The following is a 26,969-nucleotide window of genomic DNA, read 5'->3' as shown; positions in this document are numbered from 1 at the left end:
TTATTTTTGTTTAGAGCACTTGAGCAAAGAGCAAATATTTCCACGAAATCTCAGGTTTTAGATCATTTGAATTCCTTCTCCGGTTCTTCTTCCTCTTCTCATACCACATGGTGCTCTGCCCAAAAGAATACAAATTCTGATTGCTGAAACCTCACAAGGTATTTTGAGGTTTGAGGGCTAGATTTCTTTTTTTAAGGACCATGCCTTAAAACCAAATCATTCAGGCTCTCATTGAGTGGTCAACCACAGATCCCAGACCAAGCCTCACTCGGTCATTGTTTGGGTTCTGATGGCTCAGAATGAGCATAAATAGCAATTGTTTCTGTTTGGGCCAGAAACCCTAAGGTTGTTCCCCTCCCAGATTGATTGATTTTTTTTTTTACTAGGTAAAAGAGGCCATTTTTTTGCCTCATTTCTTATCTAGCCTTAATCATTGAATGGGTGTTGCCTCAGACAAACTGAGACCTGGGAAAGACCTCAGCTTAAAAAGGCCAAGGTTTCCCATTGCTTCTAGGGCCATCTCCAGTCATCCTGATCTATATCTTGCCACTGGGTCCAGATGGATCCAGAGGAGAAAGTGAGGCTGGTGACTGCACAGCTGTCCCTCACTTAAATCCAATTCACTTGTAAGTCATGGCATCACCTTCCTGATGTTATGGTCCTCTTTGAGAAGGAAGGACAAACAACAACAACAATGTGTGTGTGTGTGTGTGGGTGTGTGGGTGTTCTTCAAGGCCCTGTTTCCATTCTCAGCTCTCTTGTTCTTCTCTCTACATTATTTCTTTGAGATCTCATTAACTCCCATGACTTCAAACGTCTCCTCTATATAGATGACCCCCAGATCTGCATCTCTGGCCTACCTTTTCAAACTGCTTACTGAAAATCTCCATTTGGGTGACCCCTGGGACCTAAAACTCATTCTGCCCAAAATTAAACTCATCATCTTCACTTATAAACCATATTCTCCTCTGGAATTCTTTAGGTCTACTAATGAGTCACATTTTCTGAGTGACTCAGGTTGAAAAACCTCTAAGTCATCCTCAACTCTGCCCTCTTTCTTCCCTCTAACATCCAATCAGTCACCTGGGCAAAAAGGCCCTATCCTTTGCATCCATCCTCACTTTTCAATTCCCATTGCCACCACCCTTACTCAGGTTCCTTCTTACTTCTTGTGTCCTTACTACTGCAATAGCCTCCTAACTGGCTTCTTCCCCTCTCTAGTCCATCCTGCACACTTGGGCCAACTCTGATTATAACTCACTTCTCTCATTAAAACAAAACAAAACAAAAACAACCTTCACTGCTCAGAGAATAAAGTCCAATCAAACTGGCATTCAAGTCTTTCCACAGTTTCACCTTTTTCACAGTTTTCAGTTGTATCACATACTGTTCCTTTTCACATATTTTATGCTAGAGCCAGACTGGACTATTGACTATTATCCTCACCTGCCCCCTTTTCTCCCCAAACCCAACACCTCCTGAATTTTCTCCCTTTGAACTTTACTTCTACTGTTCTCTATGCCCTGCTACTGCATTTCTGTCTCTTAAAAGCCTACCCACTCTTCAAAGCACTGTTCAAATTCTATATGATGATCAATTGAAGAAGCTGGGGATGTTTAGCCTGGGGAAAAGAAGATTTAGGGTAGCCGTAATAGCTGTCTCTCAGTATTTGGATGACTGACCTACGGAAGGGAGATTAGTTCTGCTATGACAGAACTGGGAGCAATGAGTTGTGTAGGGATGGATTTACACTTGTTTTTCCATTATGGCCAAGTGACTGCAATCTATGCTTAAACTGTTAAGGTGTCTTCTTCCATAGAAGGTCTGGGATAATGTTATCTCAACAGATTATCAAGAAGAATGAAGAGTTCCTTAAGAAGGAAGAAAGGGTTTCAGTGTCAACACACAGAAAGAAAAGGATGTGAAGAGGCTGAAGGGAATTCTGACCTCTATGAAGAGACTGGAGGGGAGAAGAAGGTAACAAAAGGAAAACAGAAGGACCACTGAGTATTTTGAGCTAAGCAAAAATATGAGGCTCTTTCCAAAGAGCTGGAAGTTAAAAAAAAAAAATGTCAGGCAGTCAACCAACATTTTCTAAGTGCCTACACTGTGCTAAATGCTGGGGATACAAAGAAAGGCAAAAAAAAAAAAAAAAATCTACTCCCTGCCCCCAAGGAGCACACAGTCTGGGGCGGGGACAATATATAAACAAGATCAAGAGATAAGTGGATATAAGTATAAGTTAGAAATAATCAAAAGAGGAAAGATGTTAGCAAAAAGGAAGACAGGAAAAGACTTCTGGTAGAAGGTGGGATTTTAGCTGAGATTTGGAGAAAGCCAAGAAAGCTAGGATGATGAGAAGAGAGAAAGAAAAAAAGGGAGTGAGTGCCAGGCACAAGGGATAGCCAGTGAAAATTCTTGGAGTCTGAAGGTGGAGCATTATGTTCAAGGAATAGCAAAGAGACCCACGTCATGGATGATGGAATATGTGGGATAGAAGTGGATGTAAGGAGTAAGAACAGTGGAAATATAGGGAGGGCCCAGGTTATAGAAAGCTTTATAATCCAAACATTTTATATTTGTTCCTGGAGGCAATTAGCAGTCACTGGAATTTCTCGAATAGGGTGTAGTGTGACATGTATAGACTTGTTCTTTAGGAAGACCACTTTGACAGTTGAGTGGAGGATGGACTGGAGTGGGGAAATACTAGAGTTAGGGAGACCATCCAGAAGCTACTTGCCCTCTAAAGAATGATTATATAAATTCAAGGTTGTTATCAAATAGGAGCTCAACCAGTAAGAGACAAATGAAGAGATGATGTTACTGGTGACTCCTTGCTAAGGGACAAAGATTGCCTGCATATGTCCACCATGATGGATGTCATAGCCAGTAGCTACAATATTAAGAACAGCAGTAGACATACTCTAAAATTTACAGGAGATAAAAAATCTAAGAAAGGAGACAGATATAAAAAGTATGGCTAAGATGCCATAACACAAATGCATAAAGTATGAGCAATGAGTAAAGTAAACTCGAGATCTTAATGAAAAGAATCAAATTTGGCCTTATGGGCATCACTGAGATGTGGTAGGCAGAGCCCATGACTATACTATGGTTCTAGAACAATCTATGGTATGATGATATGGGATGGAGGACAGATGTTCTCAGCTATTTTGCTTTTGTTTTTTCTCCCAACAAGAATGATATTTGGGCTAAAAAAAAGGATAAAACAAAAATGTCCAATTGTAAGTTGATACTTAAGATAATCAGAGAGATAGTATGAGAACCCCTAGCTGCCTTCAATGAGTTCAAGTCACCAGGCCCACACAAGCAACATCTTTGGGTCCTGAAAGAAGAGGTGAGTGCGATTACTGAGCCACTGTCACTGATCTTTGAAAATTCCCACCCATCAGGATGACCCACAAAGCCTACCCCATGCAGGTATCAGGCCCTCTGCCCTGCCACTAGCCCCCTTTTCTCCATCAGAAATAGAGACCTTCTTGCTCAGTCGTGTCTGATTCTTCATGACCCCATTTGGGGTTTTTCTGGCAAAGATATTGAAGTGGTTTGCCATTTCCTTCTCCAGCTCATTTTACAGCTGAGGAAACTGAGGCAAACAGGGTGAAATGATTTGCCCAGGGTCATACTTGGTAAGTGTCTGAGGTCAGATTTGAACTTAGGAAGAGGAGTCTTCCCCACTCCACGCCCGGCTCTCTATCTTCTCTATATACTCTCTATCTACCTAACTGCCCCTGGAGACCTTCTTCTCTGGACCTATAGAGACCTGGAGACCTTCTTCTCTGGACCTATAGAGACCAAGTCCCCTTCCTTTGTTCTCCTTTCCATCCCTGGGGGTGTTAATCCACTCAGTTTTAGCACTATAGTTTGGATTTGAACTATCCTGACAAGTGAGTAAAAACTCACCTAGCTGTCCCAAGACCATGCAATCCTCTATCAGGAAAGCAGGGTACTCAGTATCCCAGCACAAGTACCTTGCCATCTGCCTGCTACTGTGCACATCACATATTGCACTTCAAGCCTCCAAAGGATATTGACATAGCCTTTATATACATTGAATTTGCAGGTGATACAAAGCTGGAAGGGATAGTTAACACATTTGATTATGGAATCAGGATTCAAAAAAAAAAATCCGGACAAGCTAGAACACTGGGCTATAATGAAATTTGATAGGGATAAATGCAAATTCTTACATTTGCATTCAAAAGAACAAAATAAGAAGACACTGGTTTCAGTAAAAAAAAAAAAAAAAAAAAAAGCTGAGTCAACAAGTTGATATTGTGGCTAAATTGCCAAAGCAGTCTTAGCCTGCATCAAGAGAAGAATAATGCCTGGCACTGCCCATATCACTGGGAGGTGGTATTGCACTCTGACCTGGTCCGACCACAATTGTGTTCAGCTCTCTGAGGCAAGGCAGGGCAGGGCAGATCAACATGAACTTACTAAGTGCTTACTATGTGCCAGGCACTGTGACAAGTCCCGGAAATACAGATACGCGCAAAAGTAAAGACAGTACCTGCCCTCTAAGAGCTTTCATTCTAATAGGGGCTGAAAAGGGTGAGAAGGGAGAAGGTATATAAGAGGGGAGGGAGACCTGGGAGGCTCCTTGAGCCTCCACCTTAAAATGGAGGAGGAACCAATCAATTAGAAGGACAGAAAGTACTTTCAATGGGTGAGAAGCCCAGGGATGGAGTTAGTTTTCTTGGTGCAGAGGCTGCTAGATGGCAGAGTGAATAATGGTTGGAGTAAGGAAGACGAGTTCAAATTGTACCTCTTCTTGTTGAGCCATTTTTCAGTCCTGTCTGACTCTTTGGGCCCGCTTTTGGGGTTTTCTCGGCAGAGATTCTGGAGTGGTTTGCCATTTCCTTCTCCTGCCCATTTTACAGATGAAGAAACTAAGGTAAACAGGGTAGAGTGACTTGCCCCAAGGTCACAAAGTTAGTATCTGAGGCTGGATTTGAACTAAGGAAGAGGAGTCTTCCTGACTCCAGATCCAGCACTCTATCCACTGAGCCACTCCGGGGCAAGTCTCAGTTTCCTCACTTGCAAAATGGGAATATAATAATAACAACACCCACCTAACAGGACTGTAGTGAGGATTAAATGAGATAATGTACACAAAGTGTACTGTAAACTCTAAGGCACTATATAAATGCTAGTTATTATTTTTATTATCATTATTCTCTGTGCCAGTTTTAGGAAGGATATTGATAAGCTAGGGAGGGTCTAGGAGAGGACAATGGTCAATGGTAAAGGTTCTCAAGATCATACTAAATGAGGACTGGCTGAAGAAAGCAGGGATGTTTAGTCTAGAAAAGAAAACATTTGGTAAATGGTTGGGGGGGCCAAGTTAAGGAGAGACATGGTAATTGTGTTTAAGAATTTTGCAGAGCTGTCACTTGGAAGAAGGATTAAACCTAATTTGCTGGACCTCAAAGGGCAGAACCAGAAGCACTGTCCAACAATTTAAGAGAAAATGAGCTATCTCTGAGATTCTCTTTTGCTGGAGGTCTGCATGCAAACTTTGTATAACTAATTATTACATATGTTGTACAATGGATCCTTGTCTAGGTGCACCATCACCAGTCATCTTGACTTTCATCTTGCCACTTGACTCCAATGACTCTGGAGCAGAGAGAAAGGCTGGTGACTTTGTGAAGCTGGTCTCACTCAAATCCAATTCTCATGCAAGTTAAGACTCACCTTCCTGATGTCATTGATCCTCTTTCAGGGCAAAGGATGAACAACAAACAAGGTTCGGGGTAGATGACCTCAATGATGCCTTCCACCTCTGAGATCCTGTGCTCCTTATTCTGACTCTCCCTTCACCAAACTAACATGATGCTTCCTATTATGGATCTCCAGTGCAGATTATTTAAATATATTCTCCTCACGATTGAGTAATGATGGAGAGTTCAGTTATCCAGACATCTATTGGAGCTCTCTCTCTCTCTCTCTCTCTGCCAAGTGCTGAGTAGATAAAGTCTGACAGTTAGATTAAAAACAAAAATCCCAGTCACAAGGACAGAATGGGGCAACATGGTTAGAGAGGAGTTTGTCTGAGAGGGAGCAGAAGGTTTTAGTGACCTACAACCTGCACATAAGTCAGCATTGGGATAGGGCAGTGAAAAAATTAAATGTGATTTTGGGTTATATTAAGAGAAGCATGACTTGCAGGAACAAGGAAGTGGTCCCACTGTACTTAGCTGTCAGTTCATTTCTGGGTGCTACAGTTTAAGAAGGATGTTAATAAGCTAGAAAGGGTCCAGAGGAAGGCAACGAGGTTGGCAAAGAACCTTGAGTCCATGTCACATGAAGACTAACTGAAGTAACTAGGGATGATTAGCGTGGAGAAGTGATAGCTCAGGCGCGATGTGATGACTGTTTTGGCGGGGGGGTCACACGGAAGATGAATTAGATGTGTTTTCCTTCCAGCGAGCAAAACCAAGAGCATTGGGTTACATGATGCAAAGAGGTGAAATTAGGCTGGGTGTCAGGGAAAACTTGGTAGCAATTAGATCTGTCCAAGAGTAGAATGGGCTCCAACAGGAGGGATCCCCTTCATTGTAAGTCTTCAATCTGAGGCTAGATAATTACTAGTCTGGTACTGTCTCTGGTAGTGAGGATTCCTTTTCAGATTGTTGTTCGTCCTTCATTTTCAAAGAGGACCAATGACAGCACAATGGTGATGTCTTGTCTTTCCCCCAAGAACCGGATTTAAGTGAGGCAGAGTTGCACAAAATCCTCAGCCTCACTCTCTCTTCCAGAGTCATCAAAGTCCAGTGGCGAGACAAAAGTCAGGACTGACAATGGCCTGGGATGCAGTGGATGATCCTGGTGTCTTCAATGTCTGACCAAGCTCTAAGCGCTCCACAGAGCCTGCTTCAGCCACTTTCGTGGCCTTTGGAACAAGCTGTTCTCATCCATGCATTCCACCGGGGAGGTCTTCACATGCTTAGGTAGACATACCCCTAACTCACTGAAGGGTTTGATGCCTGTCAGTTACTCTCAATCTGGATTAGCCCATTTGCTCAGATGGTTTTACTGGGGTGTGGCCATGGTGCATGCTACAGTTTCTTGGAGCCACAGGTGAGAGTTGAGTGGCAGGTGGACACCACAAGTGGATGAGCAGCTCTGAAAAGAGCTCAGCAAACCCTCATGCCAAAGGCTACTCCTCTCTGAACACTCCCACACACCCCTTTTCAGATTGAGATGGACCGAATAACTAGAGGCAGCTAGGTGGCCCAGCAAAGTACAGATATGGAATAAGGAAGACCTGAGTTAAAATCTTACCTCAAACACTAGCTGTATGGTCCTAGGCAAGTCACTTAACATCTCTTAAGCCTCAGTTTCCTCATGTGTAAAATGGGAATAACAGAACTTGTCTCACAGGGTTGTTGTGAAGATCGAGTGAGCTAACATTCATAAGGGCACTTTGCAGACCTTAAAGCACTATATAAATGTCAGTTATAATTTTTATTATGTCAAATGAAGCCCTTTCTAACTCTAAAATTCTCTGATTATTTGATGATGCTAATTATATTTTATCCTACAGCAACAATCATTTGTTTATATGCCTTGTTTTTTATTTAACAGAATATAAGTTCCTTTCAGTAATGGACCATGTCTAACTTAAGTCATTGAGTATGTGTGTACATGTGTGTATATGTATGTGTGTATAGATATAGATATGGATATGGATATATCGCAATTGCCTAGCCCAGTTTTTTGTCTGTTATATTCAACAAATATTTGCTAAATAGAACTACATTAGCAACCCCAGTGTTGACCTTAGATGACATTTTATATTACAACTAAATAGTTTAGGATTTTGTATTGAATTTATGAAAATTCTAGGATCCCAATGAAATTATAATGTTACATCTTCTCATTTCCATCATCTACCACTGTTACTTTTATAGTCCTAGTTTTCAGTGTAGTTGGAAATCAACTTTTGAGGATAGTTTAAGGGAAGAATTTGTGTGTGGGACGCCTATACATGACCATGTCATCTCAAAGCTCAGCCTTTTACTTTGCTTACATTTCCAGTGTAAACACAGAGAGTTACACACATTTTCTTTGTCGACCACTCTGCAGATGTTTTGTGAGCAGGTTGCAGATTTTCAACAAAAAATGAATCATAAAAAAAAACATTTAAAGGGCTATCTAGATAAAGATGTGACAAAACAAAAAACTTGCTTGCTTGCAAATCATGAATATAGAGAATATAGACAATAATCTTGAAAAATAACACTTCATGGAGCCAGTGAATGGTGGTGCCACAGACAGTGATTCAGAGATCAGAGTTCAGTATATGCACAAGGAAGTGGTTCTATATTACTCTGCAGGTGAGGACACCCTGTTAAGTGTATTCAGTTACATTGTCACTCATTAACTTGGATTATTTTCTACCAAGAAACGATCAAAGATTGCAAAGTTCAGTTCACTGGGAAATTCAAAGCAGTCTTAACTTATCTCCAAGAGAAAAGAAAGAATTCAGGAAAAGCTACTATGAGAATAAAAGGAATAATATTTCCCCAGAAAGATGGGGGTGGGGAGAAAAGGGCAGGAGATGGGGACTGACAGGGAGACAATGAAGGAAGGAAATGCTATCCTTTTTTAGATATTTTAATGTTAAACACGATACTTTAAAAAAATTACTTCCCCAAAACATACCTATTTTATTGAATGCTTCTTGAAGTTCTTCCAATTCTTCCCGAGAAATGGTAGTTGTATTATTTTCCATCTTTGAACAACAGAAGTTGTTGCTTTCTATGCTTTAGACCTAGAATAAGCAAAGTTGTTAAAAAGAAAATCAGGCCCTTTGGAATCTTTTAAGACACAGGTAAAGGTATGTTCTTCAAAAAAAAAAAAAATACAGGATTACCCTAATAAGCAATACACATAAATTAGTCCTTCAGTGCACTACACTGTCCCAATAAGGTCTATTGAAATAATGACTTCATCTGAAAACTACCTGACCATTTATCAACTCTGACCATTCTCTGACCATTTATCAACTAGGGAATTATTTGGAGTCTTATAAATTTGACTCAGTTCTCTATAAATTTGAGAAATCAAGCTTTTATCAGAGAAACTTGCTGTAAACATTTTCCCTCGATTTTCTGCTTTCCTTCTAATCTTGGCTGCATTGGTTTTGTTTGTGCAAAATCTTTTTAATTTAATGTAATCACAATTATCCATTTTAAATTCCGTAATGCTCTGTATCACTTGTTTGGTCATAAATTCTCCCCTTAACCATAGGATAAACTATTCCATTCTTCCCTAATTTGCTTATGCTATCACCTTTTTTGCCTAAATCATGTGACCTTATCTTGGTATATAAACATGCATTTTTAAGTTTCAATAAATTAAAGCATAGCATTTACAAATGCAACAGACACGGTCAGAAATGAAAATTTAAAATATTTTGACATTTAAATTTAAAATAAGAATTTCCAAACATCAGCAAGTTAAAAGATATGCTAGTTCTGCATGACTGGATTCTATATTATTTTAATTTCCAGATTTTCAAAATATTGCCACATTCCAATGATCTCCAATAGCTTTTAGTTCATTAATGGTCCCCATCATTTTCCCTCAATTGTTTTTGGCTCTGTATTTCCCCTGTCTTTGTTAGAATTTTCTAGTATGAGCTATCTGATTCAATGACAGCAAGCAGGATGATAACAAAGAAGACATGTGTGAGTGGGTAGAAGCAATGCCATGGTAGTTTTAAAATTATAAAGGAATAGTATAACTGCCCAGTCATTACAAGGATTTGCCATCTACTGTGTTTTTCTCTCATAAGTCCATAGATACTTGCATGTTGCCCCCCCATTAGACTGTGAGGATCCTTGAGAATAAGAACTGTTTTAGATTTTCCTCCTAACCCCAGTGACACATAGTGACACATGCTTAATAAATGCTTGATGACTAACTTGCAGTAAATCATACACAGTTGTTCACATGGCCTTTCCCAGTGCTTAACACAGTGTCTGGCACATAGTAGATGCTCAGTAAATGTTTACTGATTGATTGCTTTTATTACACACCTTAGGAAAAAGAGGAAAAATGAAATTAAGTGAAAAGGCTTCTTTACAGGAATCCAGCTCTTGCCCCTAAATCTTTTAAATCCTTTGGTGAAACATATCAATGTTCCGTTTTATTAGTCAATGAAATTTAGAAAGGAACATCTTGTAAAATTTAATAGGTCATTGTTTTTCCTCTCAAATACATCCTGGGACATGTTTCTAATTAATTGCACATTAATGTCTCTTAGTTCTGAAATACTGTATGTAGCCCATTGGTTGTTCTTATTTGCTTAAGTAACACCCTAATTCAAATACAACCTTAGAAATCACCCCAAGTGTTTCAGGTCAACAGAATAGGAAAGAAGGTAGGAAGCAACTGAGGAGTAAGGAGGTAAATGGAGCTTGCTTTATTCCACAGATATACATTATTTTGTTTTAGGGAGAAAAAAATGCCTCTCTCCCTTGGATAGAATCATCATCCCATTTAGTAGGTTTTTCCCATCTTTGAAACCAGTGTAGTGATGTTACTCCTGTGCTATAAACTGTTAGTGCCAACCTCTTGGACTTTCCCTGGGTCTTGAAAGTGCTAATTCTGTTCCTATTGGTTTTGAATTTTTGTGGTTTTGGCCTTCCTGAATATACTTTACTACCTTCAAAATAGTTCTGATTGCTCGGAATTTCTTTACAAGTTTTAAAAATAGTCGTTCAACTTTAGTGTGTGCGTACCACAGAAAGGCTATAAATGAACTGCCCTTCTCTCGTCCTGGCATTTTAAATTAACCTGGGACTTTTATTCTTTGCTCATCTCGCTATGTGCCATATTTAAATGGATGCCATTTGTTATTGCCTAAAATAGCTTCAGCTTGCCCATAATCTTGGAAAAAGCAGACAAGCTGATTAAGTAAGTGATTCACAGAGGAAATGCCATGCTTCTCATTGAGAGACCCTTTTTTATGCTCAGAGTACTTAACATATGGAAAGCATGGCTTAAATTTGAAAAAAAAAACATGCATTTAGGGAATTTGAAAATACACAAACCTTTCTGAGTTCATAGAGGGTATCTTATGAGCTAATGAAAAATTACATCCATGTGAGGTACTTCTTGTCACTATATATGCTCTGAAATGGCTTTAATTTTGGTTAATTTGTTTACGTAGTATCCCAGATTCAAACACAACTTCATAATTAATCTAGAGGATTGAAGTAAAGAGAATGGGTAGCTGGAGTAATTGGATCTCACCTTACTCCGTCGATGTAATTTATTATAATATCAATAATATTTTATAATTGCATTGAGGTGTTATTTAAATAACATAATAAGTATTGAACAACATTATTAATATCACTCAAAAAATGTTTCATAGATACCATGACAGAGAAAAATAGCTAGAAAACCACTGAATAATTTGGAGTATTCTTCACTGACACTGGGGTTGAATTACAGAGTAGACTCTGGCAAATAAGACTGATAATTTTTCTTTAAGACTGATAATTTTTAAAATAACTCACTGTGCCTGTATGGAAAGTACCACATTCTTCTGAGTTTTTATAAAATACAATAACATGAGGGCTGTTGGAAACAGTAGGTTTATAGGGTTGATTACTATGGCTTTGTACATACCTTAAATTTTTTACTAGGTATGTATGTGTGGCAAAACAGCCAAGTGGATGAGCAGTTGTAACTGTGACTTGATATACCCTAAGTTTAAAATGTCTGCTCTACTAATTTGTCCTCAAAGTATTATAGACTGTGATTTGATTGTCATACTTATTTAAAAGAAGAAAAAAAAGGTTCCTCTTGAAGAATATTACACCAACTTCTTGAATTTCATGGAGAGAAAATAAACATATAAAAGTGGCATACCAAGTTTCAGGAAGAAAGACAGAGTGCCATGGATGCTTCACAAAACAGATGCAAACTATGGACTCTGAATTTGACTGGGCTGACGTTCAAAATATCCCCCTGGACCACCAGCAGTGGTGACGATCCAGACAGGACAGGCTTGGATCTGATAGGAAACTGTGCAGAAAAGCACAGCAGGCACTGTTTGAGTGCTGGCATAATTAGTACCTTACCAAAATAAAATGGTTTCTTAAAAATACATGTGTTAACTTACTTTTAGAACAAATCCCTGTTAGAGAAATGAATCAAATATTTATTGAATACCTACAATATGGAAGGCTCCATGCTAGCTAGGCTGTAAGGCAGTTTGGGATGTAGTAGAATTAGTCGTCAGTCAATAAGCATTTATTAAGAGCCTGCTGTATGCCAGACACTGTGCTAAACACTGGAGATACAAAGAAAGATTAAAAACAAACAAACAAACAAACAGTCTTGGCTCTCAAGGAGCAAAAAGTCTAATGGAAGAGACAAACAACTATATACAGTCAAGCTATATACAAGATAAATTGGAGATACTCAGCAGTAGGAAGACACTGGAATTAAGGGGGATTAGGAAAAGCTTTCTGTAGAAGGTGGGGTGTCTGCACTATAAAAACACCTAGCATCTAAGCAGCTATGACCCCCAGAAGAAGAACCTATGAATCAAGTGAAACTTGGGGAGCATCAAGTCAGCCTACTGCAAAGACCTGAAGAGACAACGTAGAAATAGCCGCTGTGCAATGCTTGGGTGGCTAACTGATCATCCCTTCTCAACCATTCTAATAACCTGAGGTCATATCACTTTGGTACAGACCGATTTTTCCTCTAATTTCTGTTGTTTGACTTTGACAACCTGTTCATTTGCCCTCAATAATTTCATTTTAGCACACTTTTTTAATTTTGGTTTAACACTAGGAGGACCAGGCATGCAATTTTTTTTTGTTGTTGCTTTTTGGTGGGGCAATTAGGATTAAGTGACTTGCCCAGCCTCACACAGCAAGTAAGTGTCAAGTGTCTGAGGTCAGCTTTGAACTCAGGTCCTCCTAACTCCAATGCCAGAGCTTTATCCACCGTGCCACTTAGCTGCCACAAATTTTCTTTTTTATAATTTTACTTTGAAACAGAAATTTTCATTTTACTATCTCTATTTTCTATGCCTTATGGATTAAAAAAAAATTCACTGAGTCAATTGATGTGGCCTGGACTTTCGAGATGTTCTTCAGTTGGAAGCACTGAGTTCCAATTTAGCAAATAAGAGAGTGTCCTCTTTTCTCAATAATCATCCTGATCCTCACAACAGGTCTCCCAACATAGCAAAACACATATCTAAAGACTTCATCAGGCCCTTGCTAAAAATGAATCTACCAGTCTAGATAAAATAAGACCTGGTCTTGTTGTCTACACCTCAAATTTCTAGCTTCCTTGAATTCTGTGAAGTGTTACCCAAATTCATCTTTGCAGAGTTTTAGGATAGGCAAGCTATAATCAGCATTCTTTTTTCAAACAGACTTAGGGAGGCATGACTGGGACATGAATCTACATTTGGTATGTGGCTGAAGGGGTCACAAAACCTTTTTTCTCCACGTTAAAGGGGAAAGGAACAAGCATTTATGTAACACTCGCTATGTGCCAGAGCAGCTAGGTGGCACAATGGATGGAGCACGGGCTTGGAACCTGAAAGTCTCATCTTCTTAAGTTCAAATCTGGCCTCAGACACTTACTAGCTGTGGGACCCTGGCCAAGTCATTTAACCCTGTTTGCCTCAGTTTCTCACCTATAAAATGAGCTGGAGAAGGATGTGGAAAACTGCTCCAGTATCGTTGCCTAGAGAACCCAAAATGGCATCACAAAGAGTCAGATATGATTAAAACAACTCAACCAGAACAAATACTATGTTCCAGGTGATGTGCAAATATTATCTCATTTGATCCAACATTAAAGTTCCAAATCAATGTTAAATACTATGTTATGAAATGTAGAGGGTCAGGGCTCACCCTAGCTAAAAATTATGAAGTAGGCAAAATTTGTCTTTGTCACTCATCTCTTGATGACTTCTCCTTTTCTGTACCCATCTCTCCACCCCTGCAGTATCACCATGCCCTCATGCATACCGCAGTCCCCCCAAATGGCACCCCCTTCAAGATCTGTCTGTCTTCTCATTGGAGCACACCATGGTCCAAAATTACCCTTTCCTGCCAAAATCATAAAGCAATCAATCAACAAACATTAAGTGCCTACTGCATGCTAGGAATGCAAAGACAAAAATGAAACAGCCCCACAGCTAACAAGTAAAGCATGAATTATTTGCACTAATGTACAAATGACTAATCATCCTTAATAGGTTGCCCTCCCAAGAATATTTGCACACTGAAATGTGCAAATTGGCATACTGAAACCCAAAGAATAAATTAAATCTCTTAATAAAGGAATTTAAGGTAGCCAAACAAGCCAATGAGAACTATGTTTTTGGTGACCTTCTTGGTGGCCCTAAAAATGTACAACAAAGGTATGATTTTATATCTACAGGTAATACCAGCCACATACAATAAACCTGTCTGTTATTAAGATTCCCAAAGCTTCCCTGAACCAGCGGTGCTAAAGACCAACAATGATACCACCACAGTGAGAGAGCCCTAAGTGTACAACACTGACTCAAATCCGACACAAGCACGTACATCAGTTTATGGAAGAGATGTGTCTGAAAGTGTGTGTTTCAGGGGCAGCTAGGTGGCACAATGGATAGAGCACCGGCCCTGAAGTCAGGAGAACCTGAGTTCAAATCCGGCCTCAGACCAAACACTTGTCACTAACTAGCTGTGTGACCCTGGGCAAGTCACTTAACCCCAATTGCCTTAAAAAAAAGAAGAAGAAGAAGAAAGTGTGTGTTTCAATGTTGTTTTTAAAATTATTAAGCTATTAACCCTGCAAAAATCCTTTTGCTGGTAAAAACTACCTCTGTAAAATGAATAATCATCTCCTAATTTATCTGTTTTATAAATCCTGGTTTTCTTACAAGTTTCTTTTATTCAGCAGGTCATTCAAGAGCATCAGCTATTTCTGTTGGGTAAAATAATATTCTGTAATCCTAAAATTATTCCCCTGATGTTTAATATATGTCATTTCCCCACCCCAACTGTTTGGATTCCTTTTTCCAATATAAAATGTGAGGGCTTTTATAAAACATCTTAGGACAGCCAGGTGGCACAGTGGATAGAGCACTGGCTCTGGAGTCAGGAGGACCTGAGTTCAAATACAGCCTCAGACACTCAACACTTACTAGCTGTGTGACCCTGGGCAAGTCAATTAACCCCATTACTTAGCCAAAAAAAAAAATCTTTAAGTTATTCTTTCTCCTCAAAGCACTTCAAACAGTCAAGATATTACCTTTCATTTTGATCCTTTCTGTATAGTCCATTATTGTTCATTCTTCAAATGTATGGAGTTGAGGAGAACCTACTATAGTATATGGTAGGGATGTTTCCTCTCCTGTTGGCTTTTATGCTATAACTGGGTGGTACAGTGGATGAAGCATGGAACTGGAGACTTGACTTGAGTTCAAATCCTGCCACAGACATTTATCTGTGTAAGCTAAGTCATTTTACAGATGAGGAAACTGAGGCGGAGAGAGGTTAATTAAGTGACTTGCCACTTAATTAACCACACAGCTGGTATCTGAGGCAAGATTCAAACTCAGATATTTCTAATTCCAAGTTCAATCTTATCTCTACTGCTTCTGACAAATCTCTCTCTCTCTATGTATGTATATATATATATATATCACAAAACTGTCATAAAGCTCAAATGAGATAACATATGTAAAGTCCTTTGACGACCTTCAGGTACTATGTCAAAGTCCGTTATCATTCCAAAACTCTTCCCCATTCCCCTTCTCGAGTTCCTCTCATTTCAAATTTCATGCGAAATTATACAAGTTTAGAGACACTGCAGTCACTGGAAGAAATCTCCTACATGAAACTAGGATAGCTAACCACTAAATATAACTTCATCACTGTCTTTCAAGCCCAAAATAAACCTGAAAATTTCTGAATTTACCTAATTTTACTTGCAGTATTGTAGGTCAATGGGACTAGTTTTCTGTAGATTTCTTTACATAACATATAACTACAATAATTTATCTTGGTCAACTTGCATTGTTGATTTTGAAAGACACATTCATTTTCCCAAATCTACAATTCATCTGCTTTTTTGTTTTTACTAGTTCTTTTTACATTTTTTTTTTTTTGCTTGTGTTTCTAATTTCTAGGCCCTCTGATATAAGAAGCCCTGGCTCTATTTGCTTTGTTAAACTCAGATCTTTCATATTCCATGCTGGTATGAACTGGATTTTAGATAGATGCCTATCTACTAACCACAATTTTGATTTCTGCTCATTTTTTTTCAATTGAAATAATAGATCTCATCTTTTTAATTTAGGTGGGAAGAAGGCAATTTGGACTTTATAGACTTCCTTCTCTTTGTAAACATTTTTCATTGTACATAATCTCGGTGAATAGAAGTTTTTAAACCTGACCCTGTTTAAAATTAACTACTATAGAGTTAATTTTATTCTCCAGCAAGAAAAAGTAACAATTTGGGGGGAAATTCTAACTCTATTCCTTTTTTAACCTAAACACTTCTAGGACCTTGAGAACACCAGCTGAGCATCAATACAAAGGATTTGGTTGAGAATGATCAATTACCACTGATAGAAAATAACAACAGTTTCCCAGATGACTAACTGTATTTCTGATCTTTTGAAGAATGATAATTTCCTACAAAAAGGGAACCAAACAATAAAAATCTCTAAGCATCAAGGCTATTAATTGCTGAGTTCAAATCTGGCCTCAGATACTTACTAGCTGTGTGACCCTGGGAAAGTCACTTAACCCTGTTTGCCTCAGTTTCTTCATCTGTAAAAACAAACTGGAGAAAGAAATGGCAAACCACTCCAGTATTTTGCTAAGAAAATCCCAAATGGGGTCACAGAATCAGATACTACTGAAATGACTAAAAAACAACATTCTGTCTTTTTTCCTTACTTTCTACCATGAACCTTTGAATTCAACCAAGCTAGACAATTTGCTAGGTAATTAGATGACGCTGTGGATAGAGTGCTAGGCCTGGAGTCAGGGAGTTGAATCCAAATCTGGTCTCAGATATTCACTAGCCGTGTGTCCCTGGGCAAGTCATTTAAGCTCTGCTTGCCTGTTTCCTTGACTGTAAAATGGGGGTAATATTAACACCTACCTCTAAGGGGTCACATAGTAGGTGTTTAATATATGTATGTTTCCCTCCTATATCTAAGGCAAATTTTTTTTTTTCCTTTTTATATACCACTCTCTAGTTCCCTCTCAGTCAATCCCTCATTTCCTTTAAAACCTTGCTCAAATTCACCCCCTCTAGGAAGGCTCTTATGATTGATGCCTCCTGACTTCTCAATCTACTTATTTCTTGTGTATTCAGATTGTGCCATATTAATTTTCACTTATTATATATAACTTTATAGTAATATTCATGAGCTATTTCATGGCTGTTTATTCTACCTCCCCAAATAGACTGTGAGTTCCCTGAGGGCAAGAAAAGTATGTTTCCTTCCTATCACAATGCCGTGTAATAATAACACATTTATAACAGTGCTTCACTCTAGAAACAGTATTTTCCTCATATACAGCAGTGCACGTAGATACTTTAAAATCATTCCTACTCACATTTCAATTTGAATTAGGTTGGATGGTTGTAGTTACAAAGGACCAATGAAACAGTGGCCAATTTGAAATGAGCCACTAGGAAGAGGAAGAAATAATCTAAGGAAAAGGTCAGTTGGGTCAGGGTTTCTGTATCTCAGTGTATTTCTATAGCATTTCCTTTGATGATAAAATATGAGGCCATGTGGCTCTAGCAATATGGTCTGTCTCCCCTTCTCTTCCCCTTTTTGGGTGGACTAACATGATTCTCTCCTGGGAAGAAACTTCTGGGTTACTAACTTATACCTGTAGAGAAATGTTTTGGTATGGCGAGGGTAAGTGACTTCCCCGAGGTCAAACTAATAAATTTCAGAGGTTGGGCTTGAACTTAGATCTTCCGGATTCTGAGGCCCACTTCTCTATTGGCTAGGTCACACTGCTTCCTAAATTATCCGAGTGGTTTTGGCTTACTTTTTCCTAATGCTTTTACTGCAAAATCTTATCATACAACTGAAACTGACCTTCCCAAAGTTACCAAAGGTCTCTTAATTGCCAAATCTAATGGCTTTCTCTCAGCCATCATCTTTCTTGACCTTTCTATAGCTTTTGACACTGTTGACCATCTCTCCTAGATACTTCCTTCTCTCTGCATTTTTATGGCGCTGTTCTTTGCCTCAGCTTTCCTACTTGTCTGACTGTTCATTGTCAGTCTCCTTTGCTGGATTATTACTCACAACATGCCCCCTAACTGTGGGCGTGCCCTTCAAAGTCCTTCCCGGGGTCCTCTTCTCTTTTCTTCCTACACTCTCTCTCTGTCTCTCTTGTCTCTCCCGCTCTCTCTCTCTCTCTCTCTCCCTCTCTCAATGACCTCATCACCTCTATGTGGTTGATTTCAAGATCTACATTTTCAGTACCAGTTTTTCTCCAGAGTTCCACTCCCAGCACCTACCAGACATTTCTAACTGGGCATCTTGTAGCTATTTCAAACTCAACTTGTCTCAAACTAATCTCATTCACTTTCTGTTCAAATCTGTCCATCTTCTGATCTTGCCCATTTCTGTCGATGACATCACCATTCTGCTAATCATTCAGGTTGGTGACCTTGGTGTCATCCTTGACTCCTCACTCTCAATTCAGTTATGACAAATGACATCTTGTCATTTCTATCTTCATAACATCCCTCCTATATATCCATTTCTCTCCACTCACACAACCACAACCATAACCCTTGTTCAGGCCTTCATCACCTCTCACAAGGGCTGTTTGCATTAGCCTCTTAATTGGTTTCCTTGCTTCAAGTCTCTCCTGTCTCCAATCATGCAGCCACCAAACTGATTTTCCTAAAGCACAATCTGACCACGTCACTCCCTTACTCAATAAACTCCAATGGTTCCTTCCCTATTGGCTCCAAGATTAAATATAAACTCCTTTCTTTGGAATTTAAATTCTTTTATAACATGGCCCCAATCTACCTTTCCAGCCTTTCTACACATTACTTCTTTCCATACACATTGTAGTTTGGCTAAACTGGACTTTTTGCTGTTGTTCATACATGGTACTCCATCTTCCACCCTGCTTTGGCACAAGCTATACCCCAATCTGGAATGTACTCTTCATCTTCATCTCTTAGAATCCCTGGTTTCCTTCAAGGCTTATCTTGAGCACTGCCTCCTACATGAGACCTTTGGTGACCCGCTCAGCTGTTAGTGCCTTCCCACCAAAATCACAGCATATCTAGTTTATATTATAACATAATAAAGTATTATAATATATGTACATGTTGCCTCCCTTGTCTAGACTGTAAGCAGCTTGAGAAGAACCCTTTTGACTTTTGTCTTTAGAACAGCAGTGCTTTGCATGATGCTTGGCATGTAGTAATCACTTAAAAAATGATTGTTGATCGTGCAATGACCAACTTTGATAGACTTAGTTCTTCTCAGCAATGTGATGATCTAAGACAATTCCAAAAGACTCATGATGGAAAATGCTATCCACATCCAGAGAAAGAACTATGGAGTCTGAATGCAGATCGAAGCATGCTATTTTCTCTCTTTTTTTTTTCTTGTGGTTTTCCCCTTTTGTTCTGATTCTTCTTTCACGACATGATTAATGTGGAAATATGTTTGATTGTACATGTGTAGCCTACATCAGATTGCAAGCCGTCTTGGGGAGGGAAAGGAGGAGGAAAATTTAGAACTGACAATCTTATAAAAGCGAATGTCAAAAACTAAATATTAATTAGTTAATTAAAATAAAAGATGCCTGACATAAAAAAACAAATGATTGTTGATTGACTGACCAAAAAACCATAGCAATATCTCTTTCATGGTTAGACCACTTTAAACTGATAGTATTGTATATGAGGCAAAGGTAAAAAGTCTATACAAGAAGATGTCAAAGTTCATGAGATGAGAGGCCATTTCAGATCCTTTTGCTCCTTTGAAATTCACATGCTACCCATAAGCGATTACTACCTGTTCATATTTGTGGCTTCTCTTGGATCTCTACATATGGGAACTAACTTAGAGATGGTTGTTAAGACCTATAATAGCCTCCATTATTATACATTTAGTTCGACAGTCTGGAAAATCTGGATTTCAAAAAGGATTTCCTGAACCCCAGGAAGATGTTTGATTTCCAAGCTGTTGCAGATTAATGTTAGTTCTTCTGTGTATCTAATGTCTAAAGGTGAGAGGAAAAGAAGAAAGAGGAAAAGGAAGTCCAAAAGCTTACTGAAGAAAATACTTTCTTAAAAATCAGAATAGAGCAATTGGAAGTTAGTGACCTTATGAGAAATCAAGACACTGTAAAACAAAACCAAGAGAATGAAAAACTAGAAGACAATGTGAAATATCTCACTGGAAAAACAACTGACCTGGAAAACAGATCCAGTAGAGAGAATTTAAAAATTATTGGACTATCTGAAAGCCATGATCAAAAAAAGAGTCTCAACATCATCTTTCAAGAAATTATCAAGGAAAACTGTCCTGATATTCTAGAACCAGAAGGCAAAATAGAAATTGAAAGAATCCACCGATCTCCTCCTGAAAGAGATTCCCAAAGGAAAACTCCTAGGAATATTACAGCCAAATTCCAGAGTTCCCATGTCAAGGAGAAAATATTACAAGAAAAGAAGAAAGAGGCTTTGATCCTTTTCCTACAGAGTCCATTGAATATGCCTCAGCAATGCCAGCTTCCTAGAACCCGTCTGGCATGTAGCCATTGCTGTACCTACTCTTTAAGTATCACTGATCCTTCAAAACTACACCAGCTAAAGAATGAGAGAAAAAAATCCCTTAACTAAGAAAAGTTTGAAGTTTTTCATAAAGAACTTTTACTAGGAAACTAAGAGGAAGCAATAAAAACAAAAACCACAGCCCCCCAAACCACATAATCAGAGATTTTAAAATGTCAGTCAGTCATCTAGCATTTATTAAGTACCTACTGTGTGCCAGGGATTGTGCTAAGTGCTGGGGATACAAAGAAAGGCAAAACTATGATAACAGTGCATAGAAACACATGCATAGATACAGTAAAATTTATGGAACACAGTATATTTAATCATGTTTTACAAAAATCTAATCTCAGCTACAACTGCAGTAGATGCTAACCAGAGAGATAAGAGTGGTATAGAAGAAAGTGGTATAGAGTCAGAGGACATGGATTTATACCCCCCCCAGCACCCCCACTCCATTAGACTGTGAGCTCCTTGAGGGCAGGGACTATTTTTGCCTTTCTTTGTACACTTAGCACTGTGCCTCGTACATATTAGGCACTTAATGAAGGCTAGTTTGTTACCTGACTTGTGAGTTTTAGTATACCAATAAACTTCTTTAGGTGGAGAAGTGGATAAAGCCCTGGGTTTGGAATCAGGAAGACTCATCTTCCTGAGTTCAAATCTAGCCTCAAATACTTACTAGCTGTATAACCCTGGGCAAGTCACTTAACTCTGCTCACCTCAGTTTCCTCATTTATAAAATGGACTGGAGAAGGAAATGACAAACCACTCCAGTGGCTGTGCCAAGAAAACCCCAAATGGGGTCATGAAGAGTCAGACATGGCTAAAAACAACTAAGTAACAACAAACTTCTCTGGGCTTCAGTTGCAAAATACACAGGATGGATTATATGGTCTCTGTGATTCCTTCCTGCTCTAAATTTATGACCTTACCATACTTAAGCTCCTAACCCAAAGCAAATTTGAGTTGGCGTGGCATCCCAGTCTAATGGGAGCAATCCCCAGTTTTCCTCAGTATTTTCTCTGAGTTTTCAGCCATAGCATATATACTATATTTTTCCCTGGCCTCCCTGGATCCCTTGCCCCAAGATGAGGAAACCACTTCCGCATGTGGACTAGAAGACCCCTGTATTTGGCTTGTCCGGCAGTGACTTGACAGGCGCTTTCTTCACCCAGCTTTGTGAACCTTAAGGTGCCAGTCAACTCAGTTGGAAGGTCACCAATGCTATAACTTCCTCTTCCTTCCTGATCCTTTGATTCTCTCAAGTAGACTTTCCCCAAGTCCCAACTGAGGCTTCAAGAGTTTGCTCAGGATCACATCACTAAGTATCTTCTGATCCTATGTCTAGAGATATTTTGTTTTCTATAATATGCTACCTGTCCAGTACATATCAAATCAATGAAAGTTCCTCTAGAGATTCTGATGTTCCCAAGTCTTCAATCACAGAGCATCACTGAAAGAACATGTGTGTAAAATAGGTTTGAACGCTGAATAATTTTCAGTAACAACCTTGGCCCCAGAGACTACCTCTCTCTTCTCAGTAGAGAGGTGGGGGACCATGGGTGTGGAATACTGTATAATTGTCAGATGAAGTCTATGGTAGTTCATTTTGTTTAACCGTTTTCTTCTTTACAGGAAGGGCTCATTTAGTGGGAGTGGTGCCATATCTGGAAATGACTGTGATGAAGACATCAGTAAAATTTGTTTTTTCCTAAAAAAACAAAAGGAGAGACTTTAAAAAAAGACTCAGAGTTGGCCTTATTTCAAAAGAAGTATATATTCTTCATATTGGTCTTAAAAGAAGTGGAAGATTCTAATCTTATTTCTGTCACTCAATAGTACAAGTAACTTCATTTCCCTGGAACTCATTTTCCTCACCTGTAAAATAAAAGTTAAGTCCTTCATGACCCTTGGGGTCCCTTTCAGTTCTAAACTTATAGTTCATTTAATCTATGACTTTCTGTACCCTGAGGCCTCTGAGGTACAAGTGACTTGCCAGAAGTACCTCAGGCTTACAAAACAAAACTCTCAGTCCATTTTCATAACCACATTTAAACAGATAATCAGATAGCTAAGTGATATGGTCATAGATTTATCTATAAGAGATAAGCCAGGGACATTAGAAATAAACCATCTCCTTTGTAACATCCATTTGCAATTGGGTTTTGTGTGTGTTTTAACTAACTCCTTCCACTTCATAATTATTTCATACAAATATTTATAATAATTTAAACTAACATAGGACTTGAATCAATCATGCTCAGTTCTTTTCTACTTAAAAAAAAATCTAGAGGAGAAAAGTTTCCACCAATGTGATCTTTCCCTGCAGCTCATTTTTTTTTTAGTGCATCTTCCTCATTTCCCACACATAATCCAAAGCAATTTTTTTTTTCAGTAGGCCCAAGGCAGTAACAGCTTTACTTGGATTTGTCAATTTAGCTAATGGACTTCTTTACAGAAACTTTCTTTTGCTAAATTTTCTTTTTTTAATTATGAACTTAACAAACATGAACATTTCAATAAACAAAGAAGAAAAAAGTGTATTGTATATTAAACTATGCACTTTTATTGTGTACAGTTTGGCTTTTTTTAAGTATATATTAAATTAAACAAAGTAGTAACAAAATTCCCCTGCTTGTCTGTGTTCCTTTCCTTCTGCTTTCTTTGGTGTATATTTTTAATGTTTCATTGACACTACGTTCTCTCTTCTTTTTATCTGCATCTCCATTGCTACCAACAACTGTCCCCCTCCCCTAAAAAAAATCTTCCCTTATAAGGTAATCTAGTGAAACCGAGGGACCCCTTAAGGGATTTGTTCTGTGAAGTTTGAATTCAGTCAAAGGGCCACACTTGAGGACCTAGAGGGCCCCACAGGCATAGGCCATAGGTTCCCCACCCCTGGTCTATCTTATCTTCCTTTTATCTTTGACCACATGACTATAATGGTATGAATTCAACTATACAGCTGTTAAGATACCTTTCAACTCTCAAATCCTGTGATTCAGTCCTCTTTTCTATCTCTCTCCCTTACCTATCCCTCAAGGTCCAGCTGAAGTCCCATCTCCCCTTTGAAGCCCTTCTTGACCCTTTTTATGGCTGTCCCATTTCTCTAAATAATTACATACCACTACTATCTGGATCAAACAATCTAGCGTTTAATCATACATTATCTGGCATTACTTTTTTCCCATGTTAATCTTGTTTCCTCAACTAAAATGTAAACCCTTGAGAGTAAGGACTATAGTGAAATTAAAATGCTTCTTCTATATTCCCAATAGTTTTTAACATAGTGAATCCTCAAATATTATTGGTTTATTGCTTCCTTAACCAAGTTATTTAAAGGGAATTATTAAATCAATTCTCAGCTTGCTCCTATGACATCCACAAAATGATACTAAAATATGAAAAATCTGCACAGGGAACCCAAATAAAACTTTTACTACCTAAATCCATAGACTTATGAGATTTACTTCAGGTATCCCTTACTGTAATTCACTTTGGTATAAAAACATATTTCTTAATATAAGAAGAACTGAAACATCACTCAAAGGAGCACTTATTTTGTATTGGCACTAAGTGAGTCACTGGGGCTACCCAGCTAAATGACTTAGCAATCAGATGGATCTCAAAGTCCAGAGCCAAGTTACTGCAGGTATGAGCAGTCCATGGCAGCTTCAAGTCCTTAATCACTTATGGCATCTCTTTTATGCATGGACAGGCTCTGCCCAGTCACTGTATCCTCCCAGCTTTTCCTACATTCTTATCTAAGGGTATAATTTAATGCCATCATAATTAGTTGCTTCTACTACCAAAGGATTATAATATCCTTCCAGCTTCCTGTGACCTAACAGGATTACTCACTCATATATTGATTTACTGAAGAAAACTGAAAGTAAAAAATATAACAAAACTCTTCCTTGCTTGAGTAAACCACAGCTACCTTTGCTAATCTGAATTTTCCAATTTCCACCCTTCTCATCTTCTGCTGTTTCTCTGGCTGTGAGCCCTGAGACAAGTTCACCCCTAACGCCTTTTGTCAAGTACTACTTAGTCTTATAATCCAAATAAAGAATGAAGGAAAGAACTACTACATTGCAACTTCCCTGTTAGCAAAGGGGCCTCGTGGTGAAAGATCATCATCATTCTCTGACTAGCAAACACCTATGGTCTATGCCTTCTTTGGCTGGTTGTAGGAGAGCATGGGGTCAAGTGCCATTTTAGCAACTTTTGCCTGGTATCCCTACCAGAGTTAGGGCTCTGTTCTGTCAAGCCAGGCTCTGAAGTGCCTGGAGACACAGTTTCGGAAATACTTCCCTTCAAATTTTGATTCTAAAACACTAAGTTGGGCTCGTAAACCATACTCAATTGAAATAAAAAATGTCAGTCATCTGCCATTAAAAGTTAAAGAAGAACTTGCCGAGTTATTAAGTGACAGTTTAAAACTTGAGTTTCCAAAACAATTGTTAAATGAATTTTGGCTTGGGATTAGGACAGAATTTCAACAATTTCTGAAATGGCCCTAACACTTCTGCCATTTTGTAATATGTATTTATGCAAAGTAGCATTCTCAGCATTAACAATTATAAAATCAAAATATCAATCAACTCTGAAAAACGTTGAAGATGCTCTACATCCTGCAGTATCAAATATTCTGCCAAGATTTAATTGCTTATGTAAAAATAAACAAGCACATCCATCTCATTAGTATGCGAATTTGCTTTCATCTTTAATAAATAGTAAAATTATAAGTATACCAAAGAATTGTTTTAAAATAAATTTCTTTATGATTTATTATCGGTAAATATTTGATTTACATACAAATCATAATATATATATATCATATACCTATGATACCCAGGGTCATGTAAAAATTTCTCAGGCAAAAAAGGATCACAAGTAGAAAAAGTTTAAGATGCCCTGAACTAGACAACAGTATAACAGGTGAATTCAGACCCAAAGAGTAATCACTGATAGTTTGATGTCCAAGTGCTTGGCCCAATGTTCTTTAACCTTTTTATCAATGATTTTGATAAAAGGCATGCATATTAAATTCTGGGCAAATAGGAGGAAAGCGATTAAGTATTTATATAGCACCTACTTTGTGCCAAACACTGTGCTAAGTGCTTTTCTTTTCTTTTTTCAATGAAATGTTAGCTCACTTGCTTCTCTCTACTCACTACTCACCTGTGAGTTAGGGGCTGTTATTATCCAATTTTACAGTTGGGGAAACTGAGGCAAACAGAAGCCCAGGGTCACAGAGTAGTAAATGTCTGAGGTCACATTTGAGCTCAGGTCTTCCTGACTCTAGATCACTAGCTGCTTCACAAGCTAGGATACATGCTGACAGTCAATATCCAAAATTACCCGACAAGCTAAAAGAACCTAACAAGATGATATTTAATGGAGTTCAAGTAGGCATTTTTACAAGTACAAGATGGTGAAGGTATAATTAGACAGAAAAGATCTTGAGGGTGACTTTTAGTAGCTACAAACTCAACAAGTTCCAAGTTTTGCCTGGCAGGCAAGAAAGCCAGTCTAAACTTGGGTTGTATTAAGAGGACCATGGTGTCCTAGTCCTAGGACTAGGAAGGTAACATTCCTGCTGCCCTTTGTTTTTGTCATACCACATTGGAAATATTTAATTTAGTCCTCAGGACCACATTTTAGGAAGGCCAACATTAAGTTGTGGAGTAACTAGAGGAAGTCATCCAGATGAAGGACCTCAAGATTTCCCTAGGAGGATACATTGAAGGACCTGTGACTGTTTGGCTTAAAGAAACAAAGATGGGCAGAGGTGATAGATGTCTTCAAGAATTTAAAAGGATTATCACCTGGAAGAGGATCTAGGCTTGATCTGCTTGGCCCCAATGAGCTAAACTGAATGGGGGATATTGGGGCCAAATTATGAAAACACAAATTTAGACCCGATGCAAGGAAATCACAGATCCGTTTGAATATTTTAGTATTAAAATAAGCAAACATTTTCTAAAATCAAAAGCTACCCATTAAGTGAAATGGGCTGCCTCTGAAAACAGAGGGTTTCCCCTTCAAGGAGGACTTCAAGCCAAAGACAACCACTTATCAGGTATACTCGAGGAGATTCTTGGCCAGGG

At 38.6% G+C, this 26,969-nt stretch overlaps 1 protein-coding gene across 3 annotated transcripts in view; it reads right to left on the bottom strand.

Moving 5' to 3' along the window:
- PLS1 (plastin 1) overlaps positions 1 to 26,969 on the bottom strand; it is a 145,662-nt gene that overhangs the window by 51,078 nt on the left and 67,615 nt on the right. For 2 of the 3 annotated variants that reach the window (XM_027875906.1, XM_027875907.1), the window contains exon 2: positions 8,695 to 8,803. In XM_027875906.1, coding sequence (XP_027731707.1) covers positions 8,695 to 8,764 — 70 coding nt within the window. In that variant the 5' untranslated portion in view covers positions 8,765 to 8,803. Of the gene's footprint in view, positions 1 to 8,694; positions 8,804 to 13,708; positions 13,727 to 26,969 lie in introns of those variants that run through there. The other variant, XM_027875908.1, reaches the window with a different exon arrangement.

Source organism: Vombatus ursinus, unplaced genomic scaffold (genome assembly GCF_900497805.2).
Source record: "Vombatus ursinus unplaced genomic scaffold, bare-nosed wombat genome assembly UNPS02014810.1, whole genome shotgun sequence".
In the NCBI taxonomy this organism is placed as follows: domain Eukaryota; kingdom Metazoa; phylum Chordata; class Mammalia; order Diprotodontia; family Vombatidae; genus Vombatus; species Vombatus ursinus.
Note: the sequence above shows the minus strand (reverse complement) of the source record. Positions and strands in the feature narration are given on the sequence as shown.